Below are 19,003 nucleotides of genomic sequence, written 5' to 3' on the forward strand. Positions count from 1 at the left end.
CCTCGACCCCCGCCCAAGGGTCCTTCCCGTCACGGCCCCCGCGCCGGTGGTGCTCGAGCGCCGAGCGCCGGGGCTCGCGCCTCCCCCCGCCCCGGAGGGGGGGAGCGAGGGAGAACGAGCGCGCGCAGGAGAGCGCGCGAGAGCCGCGAGCGCCGGGCCCAGAGCGAGGCCTAGTGTGGCGCGCCGGGGCCCGCGGAGCAGCCGCCTACTCCCGCGTGCGCCGGCTCCCACTCCAGTTTCCACTCCGGCCCGGGTCCCGCTCCCGCTTTCTCCGCCGCCGCCGTGATGGCGCCACTGCTGGGCCGCAAGCCGTTCCCGCTGGTGAAGCCGCTGCCCGGAGAGGAGCCGCTCTTCGTCATCCCGCACACGCAGGAGGCCTTCCGGACTCGGGAGTATCCTTTGGGGCCGGGCCTAGGGTTGGGGGCGGCTGTCAGGCGGCGAGCGGAACGCGCCCGGGAAGAGTCTGGGACCCCGTGGGTGGAGGACGAGGAGGGCGGGCGGGCGCTAGAGGACCACGCGGCCTCCTTCTCTTGCTGTTCCTGCTCGCCTCGAGCCATTGTTGTCCGAGCCCTGGCAGCCCCGGACGGCGGCGGCTCCTGCTGTCCCCGTAAGCTCCCCTCCCTCCCCCCCGAGTCAGCTGGAAGTTTCCTTCCCCGCTCAGTTCCGTGTCAGCTCAGACAAAGGCAGGAGCAACCCAGGGAGCTGGGGCCGAGAAGGGGCTGAGCGCTACTGGGCAACGGGCCCTGGCCTCTGCGAGGCTGACCTCTGCGGGTCTGGCTTGGGCCGGCAAGGCCGCCCGCTCTTGACTCCGGATACGCACCGAGTCTGAGGGCGGTCTCCAAAACAAAGGAGCCGGAGAGGAGGCTGTCGCCAAGGCTTTGCCGAGAAACCCCAGGGAAGAGGCTGCTGTTTGTTAGTGAGCAGACTGGACCTTAAAACTTGCTGTGGGCCTGGATGGCCAGCTGGGCCGGGAACCGGTCGTGAGGGCTAGGACTAGTTCAAGTATTTTTTATTGTCGTGGGGATGGCTGGGGCCTTCTGCACACTCCTGAACTTTGTCATACTCCTTGTATTGATTTCCTCCGTTTTCTAGCGTCTGTGATCCGGAACTTAACGGAACCTCCCCTCTCCCCACCTGTTAAGTCTTTTAAAATCCCCCTGAATGGCGGGGAAGATGGCCAGGAGTGTTGTCTGTGTCTGCGGTGGTTTCTCTTCTCTAGGGGAGCAGCACCCACCTCTTGCCTCCGCGGAGCGGGGCCTTTTATTTTCCCAAGTATTTTTTCTGGGGAAAAGACTTCCTATGCACTGGGGTTGGGGGAGGGGCAGCGGAGCCTAGAGAACCTGGTTCTTTTCGGTTTTTGAGCACTGAACCACAGCAACTCTTGCCATCCCCACCGAACTCTCCTGTGACCCTTCCACGTTAATTACTCAGTGAAATGGTGGTTAAGCAATCCACAGATCCTATGTGCCTGCTGAGAGTGTGGGGGACACAAAGACAAATGAAATGGTCTTTGCCATAAAGACTTTTCTTGTGCTCATATGGATGATGAAACAGTTTTTAAAAAACGATAGTCTCCAGAAGGAGGATTTAACCGAAAATGTAATGGAGGTTAAGGTATCTTCCTGCTTAACATTTCTCATGCCATTATTTTTAACAAGCCTTTTTAACATGAGGCTTTTAATTGCCTTGCATTTTATAGGTGAAAAATTGCTCTCTTGTGAATTGCTACAAATGGAAGCTCTTCAAGTATGGGTTTTAAACGATTGTACAGTATGGGTATGGTTGGCATATCTGTATCTTAGTGGTCCTTAGTGGTCTCCCGGAAGTGAATAAGTTCTCCCGTTGGGTTTATTGCACATCTATTTCCAGTCACACAGTCAGTTTAATGTTTAAAATTCTGTTTTTGATGTGATTTGATATTTTAATTTTCTCTTTAATATCTTTTGGTGTATACCACAAGTAAATGTTGCAAAATATTTTATTTAAAGCTGTAGGTGGTATATTGTTGAATATATAAATATATAGAGCTTTTATTATCTTCATTAAAATTCGAAAGCTAATTGTGAATAATGTGCTTTTGTTGTATAACTGACTTTACATGTCAATAATGGTTAGACATTTTAAATCTAACTCAAAATTTGCACGCCTACATGTGGGATCTGAGGTTTGAAAGTATAAAAATCCTGTCAGAATTAGTACTGAATTTGATTCTAATGATGGTACCCTGAATATTGTATATAAATAAATTTTACAGGAAGGGCTGTAGTTCAAATGAGCCTGTCAAAATGATTATTTGGCATGGGTTCAGCTGTTTTAAGTAAGCACTCAAGTGTAAAACACTTTGTAGACTTTCTAACTGTTTGGGGACTTTTGGAAGCAGGAGGAGTGAGGACTGTTTGAATGTTAATTTGTAGTTGTGCTGGGCAAGAATGTGACCCAGAGTTTGTCCTGATGAGTGCTGGGCAGCTGTAAATGGAGTTAAGTTGCAGTTGCAAGACAGAATTGCATTGGACAGATGGAATGCTGAGCTGTTAGGTCTATTGGCTTTAATATTTTAATTTATTTTAAGTATATGATTATGTGCAAGCAAGAGTTAGTTTTTACTTGCCTTAATGTTTAACTGGTTTATTGAGAACAGAAAAGAATTTTTTTAAATGAGAAATCCCTTAATTTTTCTCATCATTAATTATGTAGCACTGTTTACTTTTCCTTTTTTTCTGGTGCTGTTGGAAATTTCAGTTTCAGCTTTCCTGACTTTCCTCCTCCTTTTCTTCACACCCCTTTCCCCCCCATTCAACTGCTCCTCTGACAAGCTCAGAGTTACTGGGCTCTAAGGAGAATACCCCCCACCCACCCCAGGTGGCAAGAAGGCCTTTCTCAGCATAGATGCACTTTAAAATATTCCTAGATTTAAACAACTAAATGTTTTTCATTTGTAGTTAGCCTGGGGCTTTGCTGTGAGATTTTGTCTGTTAACACCTGTGTAAGGAGTCACTGGGAACTTCACATTGCTATGGCTGGTTTTTGGAAAGATATATTTCTTTTGGGAAACTTGAAATCTGAAATAGGGTTTGTAAATAGACACTTTATTTTTCCCCAAATGGATTACATTTTCTTTCATTTTCCTTCTCTTCCTGTAACATTGTTGAAAGTGATCCCACATCTCAAAAGTTAGAAGTGTTGAGATAGCATGTAGCTGAGTGAGGTAGTTGCCCCTGTTCCAAACTTTTGGAATATTGAGACTTGTTTTGATAATTTCGTTTTTATTAAACACTGAATTGATGGAAACTAAGTACCAAACTGCTTGGACCAGCCTCACCTCCCTCTAAAGGTTTGTTGCTGGTAACTGCATTTCAGCTACACTGGCTCTATTGCTATTTGCCCTTCCACCCAATTCCATCTCCTTTCTTTAGATTTGTTCTGGTTGCTCCCCACTCACCAGATTCTAGAATCTCTGGCTTCCTTCTAGACTCAAGAGCACCACTTCCTGAAAAAAGAATGCCCTCTCCCTAAGAGCATCGATATTTTGTGTGTCTGTGTTTGTTCTTGATGAGGATCCTCATTATTTAGGACTTGGATTATTTCATTCCAGTAATTTTTGTTGTTGTATGGGAAGACATGATTATTTTCAGGCAATCTTCAAAAGATACTCTAAAGACCTTTTTTAAAACCAAAAATCCTATTTCAGCCTGATTTCCCTAGTCTTACCTCTTTCCAGACTTAACAGGGTTGATCTTTTTTTTGTCTACAATCCCATCTTCTTTTTGGTTTAGTTGTCTATTCTATTTTATAACCAGAATTGCATACCTGAGCCCAACCTTCTGAAAGTTTTATTTTTTTAAACCTTTTCCAGGGAATGCATTACAAGAACTTTTAGATTCCTTTAGTGATCCTAAAAAAAGAAAAAGTGAATTTTAAGATTTTGGTTTTGACCGGTAATTTCATTGTCAAAGAGAACTCCCAGCGAAGAAATTACCAAGGCAGATCAACTGATAAGTTCTAGTTTTGGAGTGCTTGAGGACATTGAGCTATGTGTCAGGTAGAATATGAATGCAGGCAGCTCTGTCTCTCTGCCTGCTCTCGAGACATATATCATGTCATTCTGTTTCTCATAGTAGGGATTGTTCTTTCCCAAATGGATTACATCTGTATAGCTCCTTAAATAAAATTCACCCACTGTTGTCCTGTCCAGAAGGCATGATCTTCCCTATTGACTTGACCATTTCATTAACTAGAAAAAATAGTTATGGCATTTGGAGATTTCACTGTATATGATATTCTTTAAAAATGTTTTGCTATTCTTTATGACTATCTGGCCTTTCACCATCTGACATATAACCTCTTCCAGCTCCTTTTAAGGTTTTTTTTTTTTTTTTTTTTTTTTTTTTTTTTTTTTTTGTTATTTTTAAATATTTCACTCTTAACTCTTTAAGACTGAGGGGCAAGGGCTAGACCAGTGATTGTGAACCTTTTAGAGTCAGTGCTGTGTGCCTGTGGGGGGGGGGGCCCAACCCCACACAGGGTAGGTGAAAAGCTGTGGATGGAAGTGAGGAATGTCTTCAGTGAGTGTAGAGAGGGGGAGGGGAGGGGAGTAATCTGAACATTCTGCTCCCCTCTAGCTCTGCTGCCTGTGAGCCTCCCACCTTACACCCCCTCCCCCCAGCACTCCTAATGGGCTTCTGGGTGGAGGGGCTGGTGATATGAAAAAATGTCAGGCATGGTGGAGAGGAGGAAGGGAACAGCTCTGCCTGGGGGTGGGAAGGGCAGCCATGTGCACACAGAGAGCGCTCTGCCTGCCATTTTTGACACCTATGCCATAGCTTCGCCATCTCTGGGCTAGGCAGTGGGAATTAAGTGATTTTCCCATGGTTACACAGCTAAGAAGTGTCTGAGGCCAGATTTGAACCCAGGTTCTAACTCCAGACTTGGCTCTATCCACTGAGTTACTTAGCTGCCCTTCCAATTAAGTGTTAAGATGGCTGTTCTCTTTAGGAGATTTAATTTATTATTTGATAACCCTTTGTTTTCTATCTGTGAGGTAGTATTTCCTTTGATATCTTATGGTAATTCAGGTTTTTTTAGAGTAGCAGTAGGTGTTAGACTTCACAAAGGTTGTTTTTTTTCTTTTCCTAAAGTTTTATTAATGCCTTTTGTTTTCATGTAGGTTCTTTCTAGAAATATCACCCTATATACCAAATAAAAATAAACGCTCCCTTGCCAAGAAAAATAGTTGAAACACCCCCCCCCCAATATGGTAGCCATATCTGACAGTAAATACAACCTTTTGCCTTGCAATTTCCCTATGATAATTTAAAATTTTAGTACTTCCCTTATATTAGCCCAGCTCCCCACATCTTGTACAGCATTTATTGATTAACAACATCACATTTACGTTGCAGGTTGCTGAAAAGTTTCCTTCCCATAATCCTATGAGATAGGTAGCATTATTATTCTTTCTGATGAAACTGAGGCTGAGAGATAAGTGACTTGTCCAGGATCAAATCCCTCAGTAAGTACAGAAGCCTAGAATCTAGTTGTTCTGACTATAGTTCACTGTATCTCTTACCTCTCACTCAGCTTGCCCAATGTGGAAGTAAGGCCTCTCTGGCTCTTAGAACTTCTGTCACTATTTCTGTTCTTTTTTCTATCTACCTTTTAAGACAGTTTATCATGCCAGGACCAAAATCAGAGGGCAGTAGTAGGAAAATTAAGATACTTCTCATTATTTAAAGATGTCAGAGAATAAGTAGAAACTGTTGAGTAGTAATAGTTTTAGATTCTGAGGGTAGGTTTGATTAGTCTCTGTTGTTCTGGGGTTCCCTTGATTATAACCTTGAAGTGAGCTGACAACTGGAAAGAAATTTTTGCCTTCTGGTGGTAGCACAGACAGCTTTTCAGAGTTTTAATTCCATTATTATTTAAAATGGCCACCTTGGAAGATACTGAAGCTGTCAGAAGACTGGCTGTGGTATCACTTGATGGAGTCTTGCTGTAGATGCAGAGTATTAGTTACTCACTGTGGTTGAATTTGCATGTACCTGATGAGAGTGAATTATCATTGGGGTAGAATGGGAAGAGTTAAAAAAAAATGGTGTGGAACCGTCACATTGATTTTTTTTTTTTTTCCTCCTGTGGCTGCTCAGATGATCTTGTGAATGTAGTTTTATTGAAGAAAGCATAAAGGATGAGGAGAGGATTTTCTGAAGATTATTTAACTGCTCTCTGAAGATAGATATTACTTTTTAAACTGCCATTCAAGAAAGATTCTGTGGGTCCTTCCCAAGGCTGAAGGCTGCCAATGAAGTCATTGAATTGCATTAACTTGTCCTCTTGTGTGTTTCTCATGTAAATTTTTTCTAACATTTCAAACGATCTCTTTCCTCTTTTAGCTAGTTCAGAATCCAAGATGAGGCATCAGAGAGGAGGAGGTCATCTGGTCTAAACCCCCTCAGTTTACTATAGAGGAATTCAAGTCCAGGGAGATTAAGTGATTTCCCCAGAGTCAATCTAGTTAGGATTATAGATACAGAAATGGAAGGATCTTGGAGGTCATCTACATCTAGACCATATTTATTATCTTACCTTACAAAGAAGCAAACTGAGGACACCCCCCCCCCCCGCCCCCCAGCTTCATAAATGGATAAAAGGCACCAGGATTCAGACTTCCTCTTCCTCCTCCCCCTCTTACATCATATCTATGGTACTGCTCACCTGGCATAAAGATCAGAACCTCATTCATCTCTTAGCATGAGGCGTTAGGTCTTCTGCTGCTCAAACTATCCTCTTCTCTCTTTCCCTTTCTCCTGGGGCTCAGATTTGGCCTACAGCCAGTCACTGTCCAGGTTGTTGAGCATCCTTCAGATGCTGCTGGATTAGAGCTGTAATGGATGACTCTAGACCTGCTCCCATGAAGGCTCTTCTTGGGGTGGGGGGGGTGGGGAGAACAACTGGTAATTTTCATTTGGGTCTTTCGTGACTTCTAAACTTTACATTGCATGAAGTAGTTAGAGATTTTTCTGGACCAGAACTCTGGGTGAAGCAACTCTTTCTACCCATACAGATGGTCATTTATTCTGCATTGTGGAGCTCCTAGCACACAATAAGTATGTGCCAGGAGTAGGGCTTGAATGAATATGATCCTATCCACTCTTCTGTAATTGGTTTAGTAAGTTTAAAAAAAGGATCCATACTCAAAAACTCATATTCTGCTTATTGACTAACGCCCGAGTCCTTTGATGTTATGTTGCCTTTCCTCACATTGTACTTATCAAGACTGGTGTATTTTAGTCTGGATGCAGACTTGTAATTATGGCAAGTATCATCACTCTAGGGTTGGTGGGTTTTTTTCCCTTTATTACTTGAATGTCATTTTCCTGAACTGCAGTCACCACAGAGAGTATGAAGCCCGCCTGGAAAGATACAGTGAACGGATTTGGACATGTAAGAGCACTGGCAGCAGCCAGCTGACGCACAAGGAGGCCTGGGAGGAAGAGCAGGAAGTTGCTGAGCTGTAAGTAGCACTGAGAGGGGGCTCAGTATTAAACTCTCAAGTGCTTTTTTGACATTTGAAAGTAGGGATGATTGTGGACCCTGGTAAGCTTGAGCTGATTAGCTACCCCATTCCTCTAGGGGTGAGACGAGCTAAGTTCTTGCTGCTATATTTACATTGGTAAGGGACCACCCTGGCAAATGGGGCCCTACTCAGGGCTTATTTTAAGTACACTTGAGTCATGGACCCCCTTTGGCTAGCTGGTAAAGCCTTTGGACTATAGAAGAATGGTTTGTTTTCTGCCTTCAGGATCCAAAGAAATGCTATATGCTCCTTTTAAAGAAAGGTGAAAATAAAGATGTCAGTTTTTTTCTGATCCAAGATCACAGACCTCCCTAAAATCTATCCATTGACTCTTAGGGGTCCATCGACCTCTCAGGTTAAGAACTCTTTGGGGCAAGAATTAAGGAAGAATCTTGTTTCTTGGTATCCTTAAATTTTAACAGTGCTTAATATCTTGGTATAGTAGAAAGAATTGCCCAGAGATTGGAACTGGAGCCATAGGTATAACCTTGAGTAGATTGAATGTATTGATTTGCCTATATAAGCCATATTTGTTTTTCAAAACTTTTTCAAGGGGCAGCTGGGAAGCTCAGTGGATTGAGAGCCAGGCCTAGAGACAGGAGGTCCTAGGTTCAAATCTGGCCTCAGACACTTCCCAGCTGTGTGACCCTGGGCAAGTCACTTGACCCCCATTGCCCACCATTACCAATCTTCCACCTAGGAGCCAATACACAGAAGTTAAGGTTTTAAAAAACAAAAAAAAAAAAACTTTTTCAAAACGTGCCTTTTGGGGCTATCTTTGGTGTCATTTTTTTTTCCAGCCTAGAACAACAACCTAAAATGGGTTGTTAAGAAAGTGTGTATAAATCAGCTGTTTTGTTCTTCAGAATATTGGATCATGGAAACAATGTTACAAATGATCATATCTTGGCTGTGTTGTATATTAACAATATTTTAGGGTTTAGCCTATGAACTCTTAACCATCATTTGTAACATTTGTTTCAATAGGAAAATAATATGGCAAAATGAGAAAGGAGGAATATGCAGGTTTACATGGGTTTTATACTTCTATACTTGGAATATACTGTTCTGTACTTGGAAGTCAGAACGTCAGAACTTGAAGAGTGCCTGAACTGATTTTCCTTAAAAATGTCATTTTTAGGAATGTGAACTACATGTAAACTGGTATAGTATTTTGATTTGGGCCTTGAATTTCCTTATTTGTAAGGTAGGGGTGGTAATTTGGTATTATATAATGCTTTATGGCTTTTGTTATTCAGTTGTTTTTAGTGGTGTTTGACTCTCTTCTGTGACCCCATGTACAGAGATATGGGCAGAGTTCCTAGAGTGGTTTGCTGTTTCCTTCTTTAGCTCATTTGACAAATGAGGAAATGGAGGCACATAGGATTAATTGACTTGCCCCGGGTCACATAGCCAATTGAGGCTGGATTTGAACCCAGGAAGGATAAAACTTCCTGACTTTCGACCCCTGTGCCACTTTATGGTTTTACAAAATACCTTTTACCTCAAGACACTTTTGTGAGGTCTAGCTAGTACACATAATATCCCAGTGAGGAAACAGACTTTTAGAGAGGCCAAATTGACAAAGCTAGCTGGGAAGAAGTCTAAACCAGGGGCCTTGAGAGGTAAGTTGGTGATTGTTGAGTAGTCAAGGATTATATTGAGACATTCTTGTCCCCAAAGACCTGATTAGCTATGGAAGAACTTCTTAGTTCTTTATGTCAGAAGTATACTCTCAGAATGTCTGATTGAATTTCAGCTAACTTTAAAATGGTCCCTAATATTAAAGCAGGCTAGAAGGAAACCTTTCAATAATGAAATTTTCCTTTTCAGAGGATTATAGATGATCAGAATTAAAGAGTAGGAAGGACCCTTAGAGAGCACTTAGACCATTTTCCAGATGAGCAAATGACTAGTTAAAGTTTAAAAAAGACAGTGGTACTAATTGGTAGATATAGTAAACTCAGTGCTTCTGCCTCCAGTTGTGATCATCTTCCCTCTCTTATCACCTGAAGAAGCAGGGCCAGAAACAGGTGGACAGTTTACTCTGGACTCTGCTAGGACATAGCTGCTGACAGTTTCCAGATTATTAGGCTGCCTTATTGACTATTGGTAAATGGTATTGATTGTTATGTGATTGTTTCTAGATGAGTTGGTTAATTTTTATGTAAACATAGACATTTAACTTGAGAGGTAAAACTGAGCCACAAATGGAAGCTTCCAAAGATATATCTATGGACAATAGTACATTATGTTCATCTTTTGGACTTTGTGAGTGGCATATGCCTTTGGTCAATAGTTTAGAACTATAGTTTAGAAATAAAGTACAGCTTTTGAGTTCCCTGAGTTTTTCCCCCAAATAGCTTTTCCATATTTCCCCAAGTTTTAATATTCCTAAACATGGAAAATATTACAGTTTTATGAATAAAATGACTTCATTCTATTATATATAGTTCAATTTTCTGTCTTAGAGATTTTCTTCAGTGTCCTCAATTTCTTGCATGTTTTCCTATTTGTATCACAGAATCTCCATCAGATAGGCATCTTAGAGGCCATGTAGCTTAAGCATGGCTGAACATAAGTCCCTTACACATTCCCAGCCAGTGGTTTATCTAACCTTTGCTTGAAGGTTGGAATAGGAGAGGACCTAAAAATTCTTTTGCTTCCTAAGTTTTGAACTTATTAAGAGGAGTGATTCAGAGGATATGGACATTCTACTCTTATTTACATGATTCCAAATTGCTTTCCAAAATAGTTATACCTTTTCACAGCTATACCAACAATCTATTATTGTGCCTATCATTCCACAACTCTTCCAGCATTGTCTGCTGCCATTTTTTGGTCGTCTTTGCTAATTACCAGATGTGAGGTAAAGCCTCAAGGTTGTTTTGATGAATATTTCTCTTACCTTTAGTGATTTGGAATATTCTTTTATGTTGTGAATATTTTGCAATTCTTTTTTATTATTAAATTTTTTTGCAATTTTTCTTTCAAGAACTTTGTGTCCTTTAACCATTTATCTGTGGGGCCCAAAGTCTTTTAAAGAGAAATTATTGCTATCTGACCAGTACAGCCTATACTTTTGCAAACTTGATTTTTTAGGAAATTCAAGTGCAAGTCTTAAAATTTAGTTGGTACAAATGTGATCTGTTCCCAGTGTGATAGCTTTTGAAAATCTTTGAATCCTGTTATTCATTGTATTATCTCCCACAGTTTGCTGCCATCAGCAAACTTGATAAATAAACCATCTATGTTTTTAACCAAATCACTGTTTTAAAAAATGTTACATTTTTCAGTTTTAGATGTCCAGTGTGCCTGTTGGACATGGTCAGGAGAGAGGATAAATAGATCTGGGAATCATCTGCATGGAGACAGATCATTGAATCCCTGGATGCTTATGACTTAGTCATCAAGCAAAATGCTATAGAGGAAGGAGAAAAGAGGACTGAGGACAGAGCATTGTGGGACATACAGTTATCTGGAGGAAGATCCAGCAAAGGAGGCAGAGAAGGAACAGCCAGATAAGTAGGAGATGAATCAGGAGAGAATGGAGTCCTGAAAACCTGGAGAGAAGATAGGTATAAAGGAGGAGAAATTGGTCAACAGTGTTGGAGGCTACAGATGGCCATGAAGAGAGAGAAAGAGAGCGAGAGAGATAGGATAGAGGATTTGGACATTAGAAGATGTTTAAAGAAAGGGCAGTTGTACAAACCTCCACAATACATTTACAATTGCTTGTTATGATATCCTTATTCTAGCAAGCATTCATTTTTAATTGTTATTTTCATTTATGCCATTGTAGTTATTGTATATCTGTTTCTATCTATTTCCTTTTACATCTTTATACCCTTCTCTATTCAGTCATCATCTCTTATAATACAGTAATATTCCATTCATGTGGTTTAATATTCTGTAGTCAATTGGCATCTACTTTATTTCCAGTTTTTTGCTGCTACAAAAATCACTTACTAATGTTTTTATGTACAATGGACCTTTCTTTGATTTCTCTAGCTGTTTTAGTATGAACATTTTACTCTTATTCAACATAATTCCAAATCATTTTCCAGAGTGATTGGACCAGTTCAGTCCCACCAACAGTTTTGGTGTATATTATCTTCCCGAAGGCCCTCCTTTAAAATTGACTCTCATTTTTTGTTGTCTTCATTAATAATTTGCTAGATGTGAGGTAAAACCTCAGTTGTTTTGATTGGTATTAGTTGTTTCTAATGATAATTTATTTTTTTTTTAAGAAATGTGTCCCTTCATTGCTTATTCATTGAGGAATGTCTTGCTCTTTTTTGTGTTAGTTTGATATTCCTTAGCAGAAATGTTTGCAAAGATGTTTTCACTTCCCCTTTTGTCCAAGTTGTATGAATTTTATCATGTGAAAGCTTTTCAGTTTTGTGTGTTACAGATCATCTTTTTCATCTTCTGATTGACTGTTTTAGTGAAAGAGCCTTTTTACTCCATGGAAAGTGCTTAGTGAGGGTGGGGGGAGTCTTTTCTGTTCTGGTCATTTGTTCATTTTGAGCTTGTTACATGTTGTGTGAGGTGTGATAGACTGACCAAACCTTACTTTACCTTACTTCTAACATAGTGATCTGTTTTCCCCACCAGTTCTTATCTAGAAATTCTCTTGGACACAGTTTAATGGTGACATTCTGTCATCTCATCTTTGTTTCTTTTCAATAAGGAAGGAGCATCCTCCTGCCAAGGCTTAAGCTGTACCTAGGAAATCATATGTGTTGCCTAATGCTTTTTAGCTAGCCATTCTTACCTGTGATGAATCTGTGTAGATAAATGAAAGGATGGATTTTTGTTATGGGTTCCTTTCATAGATTTTGCCCCAGACTTTGGTGAAATACATGCTTTTCTTCCTCCACAATCCTTTTTAGTTTTTAAAGCCCTTCTGATAAGATTTGCCAAACTCTAGGCAGCCACATTCTTACCCACCCATGGCATATGCATTCCTTCCTTAGAAAGGAAATTCACTTTTTTAATTAAAATTTTTTGTGGTTGATTTGTTTGTTTACATGAAAATTCTCAGATATCTCCCTTTCTCCCCTACCCACATTAGAGAAGACATCATTTGACAAAAACAAATTTGTATCTTTTATATTTCTGTTTATCAGTTTTTTCTCTGGAGGTAGATATTCACAAATTATCCTTCAAATATTTCTGTAGCTATATATAATCTCTTGGTTCTGCTTATTTCGCTTTTCATAATCTTGTGTAGGTCTTTTTTTTTTTTATTTTTTTATTTTTAAACCCTTAACTTCTGTGTATTAGTTCCTTGGTGGAAGAGTGGTAAGGGTAGGCAATGGGGGTCAAGTGACTTGCCCAAGGTCACACAGCTGAGACGTGTCTGAGGCCAGATTTGAACCTAGGACCTCCCGTCTCTAGGCCTGGCTCTCAATCCACTGAGCTACCCAGCTGCCCCTTGTGTAGGTCTTTTTATGTTTTGTTTTTTATTATTAATCTGTTCGTCATTTCTAATGGTGCAGTAGATTCCATCATAATCATATGCCACAACTTGTTCAACCATTCCCCAATTGATGGGATTCTCCCAATTTCTAGGTTTGGGTTGCCAAAAAGAGAGTTGCTATGAATATTTTAGGACATATAGGCCCTTTCTCCCTGATTACCTTGGGGGTGTTATGCTAGATATAAGGGTATACACATTTTTATAATTCTGGGCATAATTCCAGATTTTTTTTCAAAATGTTTTGAATTGGTTCATAGTTCCACTGACAGTGTTTTAGTGCCCTAATTTTTCAACATCCCTTCCAATATTTGCCCTTTTATTATTTAGGCTAGTCTGATAGGTGTGGGATGGTATCTCAGAATTGTTTTGATTTGCATTTCTCATGACTATATGGCTTTGATTTCTTCATCAAAAAACTGTCTCTTCATATCTTTTGATCATTTCTCTACATTTGGAATATGAGACCTTTGAGAAACTGGAAACTGTCCTTTTTGTATTTGATGGCCCCCAAATTCAAATCCTGTTCTTAGATACCTTTATTTTTAACTAGTAATTCACTTCCAAAATGTTTTGTTTTCTGACACTCTTATCTTTGATGGACTGTAGTAGTGAACTAAGACCTTAACTTTTCACTCTAAATCTCAAAAAATTTATTAATTCTTTTCTAAGTTTCTCCTGGCAATATCTTTTGTCTGTAGGTATCCTTGAGAAGTAGGTCATAATCATGTTTTTACTTTGGGGGGGAGCTTATAAAGAAGACAGTAGAATTCCATTATTATGAGAAGAGCAAATAGCTACTTTAATGACTTCTGCATGGAATTGCCGATCACTTCTCCATGATTCTTCTGATCCTTTCTGGATCATATCTAGTCTAGTGAACCCAATGTGTTTAACCATTTTCCCTCTTCCATTTGTTTCTTAGCTCCAAGGGGGAGGGTGGTGGTGGTGGTCTTTCTTCCCCTTCTGTCACCATTCTGACCTGATTCTCCTTTGCTACTTTTGACTTTAGTTTTCACATTGGAGCCTTCTCCCTGCATTTCAGCTTTTGTGGTGATTGTCAATACCTCTTGTTTTTTCATCATCTGCAGCAACCATCCTTTATAATAAAGAATTTTTAAAAGGCAAAGAAGAAACTGCTCATCAGAACTAATCAACACCTTAAAAGTGTCAGGCTTAAGTATGATTTTTGTCTTTTTAAGGAAAAACTTAATTTTCTTTAACTTGGAGTATGAAGAACTATTTCTTGAGCTTTGCCTTTTCTAATCAGTAAGAATTCCTCAAGAAGCACCTACTGTGTGCCAGGTACCCTTTAATCCTAGAGAGGTTCTAGCTTTTTCAGGCTGAGGTTGTGCATGGCAGCAGCCTTTGCTCTTTTTATCGCTGAAAGTGAGACTCAGTCTTTGTTTTTCTTAGTAAGTGCTATTACATGCTGTTTTGAGGGAGTCTTTAGCCACTAGAACTGTCATTACCTTGATTTACCCAAGGTACTTTATCAATACATTCTTTTCCCTCCTTGACTTTTCAAATATTTTCTCTTTTAGTACTTGCCTTTCTTGATTCTTGGTCTTTAAACTTTTCCTGATTCTTCTCTTTTCTCCTTCATAAGTTCATTTGCTGGTATTTAGAATTTCTTCTCTTTCAGTTCAGGCCTTTCTTTTCATCTTCCTGTAGAACATTCTCCCATATGAGTCTGGAGAGCTCAAATCACATCTGTAAAATTCTACGGTATCAGAATCTCTGAAATTATTCTGAAGAGCTTGGGGAATAACCCTTTTAACAACAAAACTTCTGAATTTTAGCCACTTAATCATTTCTTGATCTAAAAAAAGTTCATTTTTTCTATAGAGTATGTATCCTATCTCTTAAAGGATCTATATATTGGTTATTTACTCCATTGAAGACAGTTTTACATTTTTTGTTGGTTGAAATTCACCTTTTTAGCACCTGATATTATAAGGCATCTTGGCCTGGGCTTGTAGCTTTGGACAGAGATTGGATAAGCCAGCCTTAGAGCTCTTTCCTCATTCCAGATTGAAGCCCAGACCCTAGGCAAGAGGGTAGCCCATTCAAGGGAGGGATGGGGATGGTGATCCTAGGTTTTCCCAGACTCAGAGAGGGAATACAAAGATTTGAATGCAATATAGGATTCACTATCTAATTATTTTTGTTTGACCATGTGCTCAAGGTTTGAGATTGCTGTGCCTTTGGATTAGTTGTATTTTTATAATTTTTGTGTCTCCTCTTTTACTATCAATTTTTGATGATCCTTCTTCTAACTCTAGCCCCTTCTAGTTTTGCAAAATTCCTTTCCAAGAATCTCATAGTTGCTAATAAGTGTTAGAGTGGGGATTCAAACTCGGGTCCCCTCAGTATTTTAACCTAGTGTCCTTTTCACTACACCCTACTCCTTCTATTCTGGATTTGAAAGCCATTTATCGAAGTCTATTCATTTATGGAAAGTTATATACAAGGATGGACTTATAAAGTGGGAATAAATAGTCCCTGGGAGAGTAGCTTTCCTTTGAACATGAACTTCTAGCTTATTTTAACATCCGCTTTAATGAATGTTTGCTGATTGTTTCTGGATAGATAGAATTGTGCTTTGCATATTACTTTTCCTATTTTCCTTTTTTCAAATGCAATAGCTAAGCAGTTATCACTTGGCTGTTTAGAATAATGATTTTGGATTCTTCATTTCTAAATAGCAAAGGATAGTTCTGGCTGAGGATTAGGCTAGTTTTAGCTCATGAGGGCTACCTTGTTGAGTGCTAGCCAATAATATTACCTTGACCAAAGAGCTGGTGTTGGTTATTTTGTTAGAAGATTACTAATGAGTGACATCTTTGCTTAGCTTGAAGGAGGAGTTCCCCGTCTGGTATGAGAAGCTTGTGCTGGAGATGGTCCACCACAACACGATCTCCTTAGAGAAGTTAGTTGATACTGCCTGGCTGGAGATTATGACCAAGTATGCTGTGGGAGAGGAGTGTGACTTTGAGGTAAGTACCTACTACTGGAGTTGCTTAATTTACCTCCTTTAGCATTCCTATAGGTCTCTGAAATAGGTCCAAGTGCTTCTATATGGGTAAAAGGCTGCTAGAGGGTTAACCAAAAGATACTCATCCTAGGAGAATAGAAGGGGTGTGATTATATTTTAATTTTTAATTTTTAATAGAAAACTTTTCCATGGTTACATGATTCATCCCCCTCCCCCCGTAGCCGACATGTATTTCCACTGGATTTTGCATGTGTATCAAGACCCATTTCCATATTATTGATAGTTGCTTTGGGGTGGTCCTTTAGCGTCTACATCCCAAATCATGTCTGCATTAACCCATGTGTTCAAGAAGTTGTTTTTCTTCTGTTTCTACTCCCATAGTTCTTCCTCTGAATGTTAATAGCATTCTTTTTCATAAGTCCCTCAGAATTGTCCTGGATCATTGCATTGCTGCTAGTAGAGAAGTCCATTACATCTGATTTTTACCATAGTGTATCAGTCTCTGTGTATAATGCTCTCCTGGTTCTGCTCTAGTTCATGTGGAATTCCTCCAGTCCTTTGAGCACAATAGTATTCCATTCCCAGCAGATACCACAATTTGTTCAGCCATTCCCCAATTGAAGGACATTCTCTCGTTTTCCAGTTTTTTGCCACCACAAAAAGCGTGGCTATAAATATTTTTGTACATGTCTTTTTCCTTATAAACCCAGCAGTGGTATGGCTGGATCAACGGGCAGTCTTTTAGGGCCCTTTGGGCATAGTTCCAAATTGCCATCCAGAAAGGTTGGATCAATTCACAACTCCACCAGCAATGCATTAATGTCAAGGGGTGTGATTTTAACCCCATTTCTATTAATAAAATCTCTAAGGTGTCTTCTAGTTTCAGATACTGTGACTTAATGAAGAAATAAGCTGTGCCTCTCCTTCACTAAACCCTGCTTGTTTGTTGTTTGTTGTTTTGTTTTTTTTTTTCTTTTCATAGGTTGGGAAGGAAAAAATGCTGAAGGTAAAGATTGTGAAAATTCATCCTTTGGAGAAGGTAGATGAGGAAACCTCTGAGAAGAAATCTGATGGTGCCTGTGATTCCCCATCAAGTGATAAAGAGAACTCTGGTCAGGTGGCCCAGGATCTTCCAAAGAAGGATCCAGTCCTAAAAGAGGATGAAGGCAGGAGAGATAGTATTAGTATGTATAGTGTTAGTTTTAATCAAGGGTCTGTAGTCAGAGGCCTATGTTTTTGGGTTTCTCAGAAATCTTGTTTGTATACATCAGAGAGTATTCTTAATTGTTCTGTCATTTAACCTGTGAAGAGTTTATTGAATGAAGAATAACCACTAAACCTTGCACCTAGGCAGTTAGATGAGGTGGCAGCTCTGAAGTCCTTTTTGGTGGCCATTTCTCCCAGTTCTGTGCATGGCTGTGAGAAGACTCCAATTGCTAAGAGGGGCCAGAAAAAAAAGAATGAGACAGTACAGTCCCTGATAAAGAATGTGATACAATGGGCAGAAGTTCTTAAAAAAATACATTCTTATTTAATTATTTTCCAATTACATGTAAAAAATTAAAAAAAATTTTTTTATTCTGAATTCTCTTCTCACCCTTCTCCTCCTTGAAAAGACAAGCCATGTGATAGCAATTATACATGTGAAGTCATGTAAAATGTCTACATTTCCATATTATCTATGTTGCAAAAGAAAATATAAATACAAAAATAAAGAAAAATTTAAAAGTTTGCTTCAAGGGGTAACTAGGTGGCTCAGTGGACAGAGATCCAGGCCTGGAGTTGGGAGGATCTGGGTTCAGTTGTGGCCTCAAGACAGTTTCTAGCTGTGTGGCCCTGGGCAAGGCACTTATCTCTAATTACCTGGGCCACTAATGGCATACCTATGGTATGTGTGCCAGAGATGATACATAGAGCACACACACACATGTGCCCCACCCTCCTCCCCAGTTTGTTACTAGAAAGGCAAAGGGGACTCTGGTGGAGCTGCTCCCTTCCCCCTTTCCACCATGTCTCCCTGCCCCTCTGCCCAGCAGCCCAGAGAGAGTGCTTCCTCCCTTCCCAGCTGGGGTAAGATGGATAGCTCACAGGTGGCAGAGTTGGAGGGGAGCAGAGCACTCAGACCACTCAGACCACTCCTCCCCCCTCTATGCTTGCTGAGGACATTTTCCTCACTTCACTTGCCCCTCTGCCCAGTAGCCCAATGGGAGGGCTTTCCCCTCCTCTGTGTTGGGGAAGGAGGAAGGCGGGGGAGGGGAGTGGCACAGCATGTGGTCTCTAAAAGGTTCACCATCACTGGCCTAGGCCTTACCACTTTTGTTTTGGAACCAATACTTAGTATTGATTCTAAGATGAAAAATACGTGTCTCCCCCCCCCCCCCCCCCTTTTCTTTAAATCTGTATTCAGAGTTCATTAGTTCTATCTCTGGAGGTAGATCACATTTTTTATCATTGTCCTTTGGAAGTGTTTTGAATCACAGTCTTAATCAGAGTAGCTAAGTCCTTTACAGTTGTTTATCATTACAATATTACTTTTACTTTGTACAGTTGTCCCTAGTTCTGCTGACTTCACCTTACCTCAGTTCATATAAGTCTTCCCAGATTTTTCTGAAACTATTTTATCCAGATAGCACAGTAGTGTTCAATCACCATCACATACCATAACTTATTCAGCCATTCCCCAATTGATGGGCATTTCCTCATTTTCAAATTCTTTGCTACCACAAAAAGAACTGTTATAAATATTTTTTAAAAAATACATCCTTTTTCCTTTCCTTTTATCTTTTCTGGATATAGACCTAGTAGTGGCATTTCAATGACAGATGTGCTGATGAGGTCTTGAAAACCTGGCCTGGTATATATATGTGTATGTGTGTGTGTGTATATATATATATATATATATATATATATATATATATATATATATATATATAATATATATATATACACA

General features: G+C 40.1%; 1 protein-coding gene across 2 annotated transcripts in view; it reads left to right on the forward strand.

The window, feature by feature from the left end:
- Positions 1–19,003, forward strand: part of BAZ1B (bromodomain adjacent to zinc finger domain 1B) — a 71,107-nt gene that overhangs the window by 9,812 nt on the left and 42,292 nt on the right. The window contains exons 2-5 of one of the 2 annotated variants that reach the window (XM_044673109.1): positions 254–392; positions 7,394–7,510; positions 15,910–16,054; positions 17,036–17,237. In XM_044673109.1, coding sequence (XP_044529044.1) covers positions 286–392; positions 7,394–7,510; positions 15,910–16,054; positions 17,036–17,237 — 571 coding nt within the window. In that variant the 5' untranslated portion in view covers positions 254–285. Of the gene's footprint in view, positions 1–54; positions 393–7,393; positions 7,511–15,909; positions 16,055–17,035; positions 17,238–19,003 lie in introns of those variants that run through there. The other variant, XM_044673108.1, reaches the window with a different exon arrangement.

Source organism: Gracilinanus agilis, chromosome 4 (genome assembly GCF_016433145.1).
Source record: "Gracilinanus agilis isolate LMUSP501 chromosome 4, AgileGrace, whole genome shotgun sequence".
In the NCBI taxonomy this organism is placed as follows: domain Eukaryota; kingdom Metazoa; phylum Chordata; class Mammalia; order Didelphimorphia; family Didelphidae; genus Gracilinanus; species Gracilinanus agilis.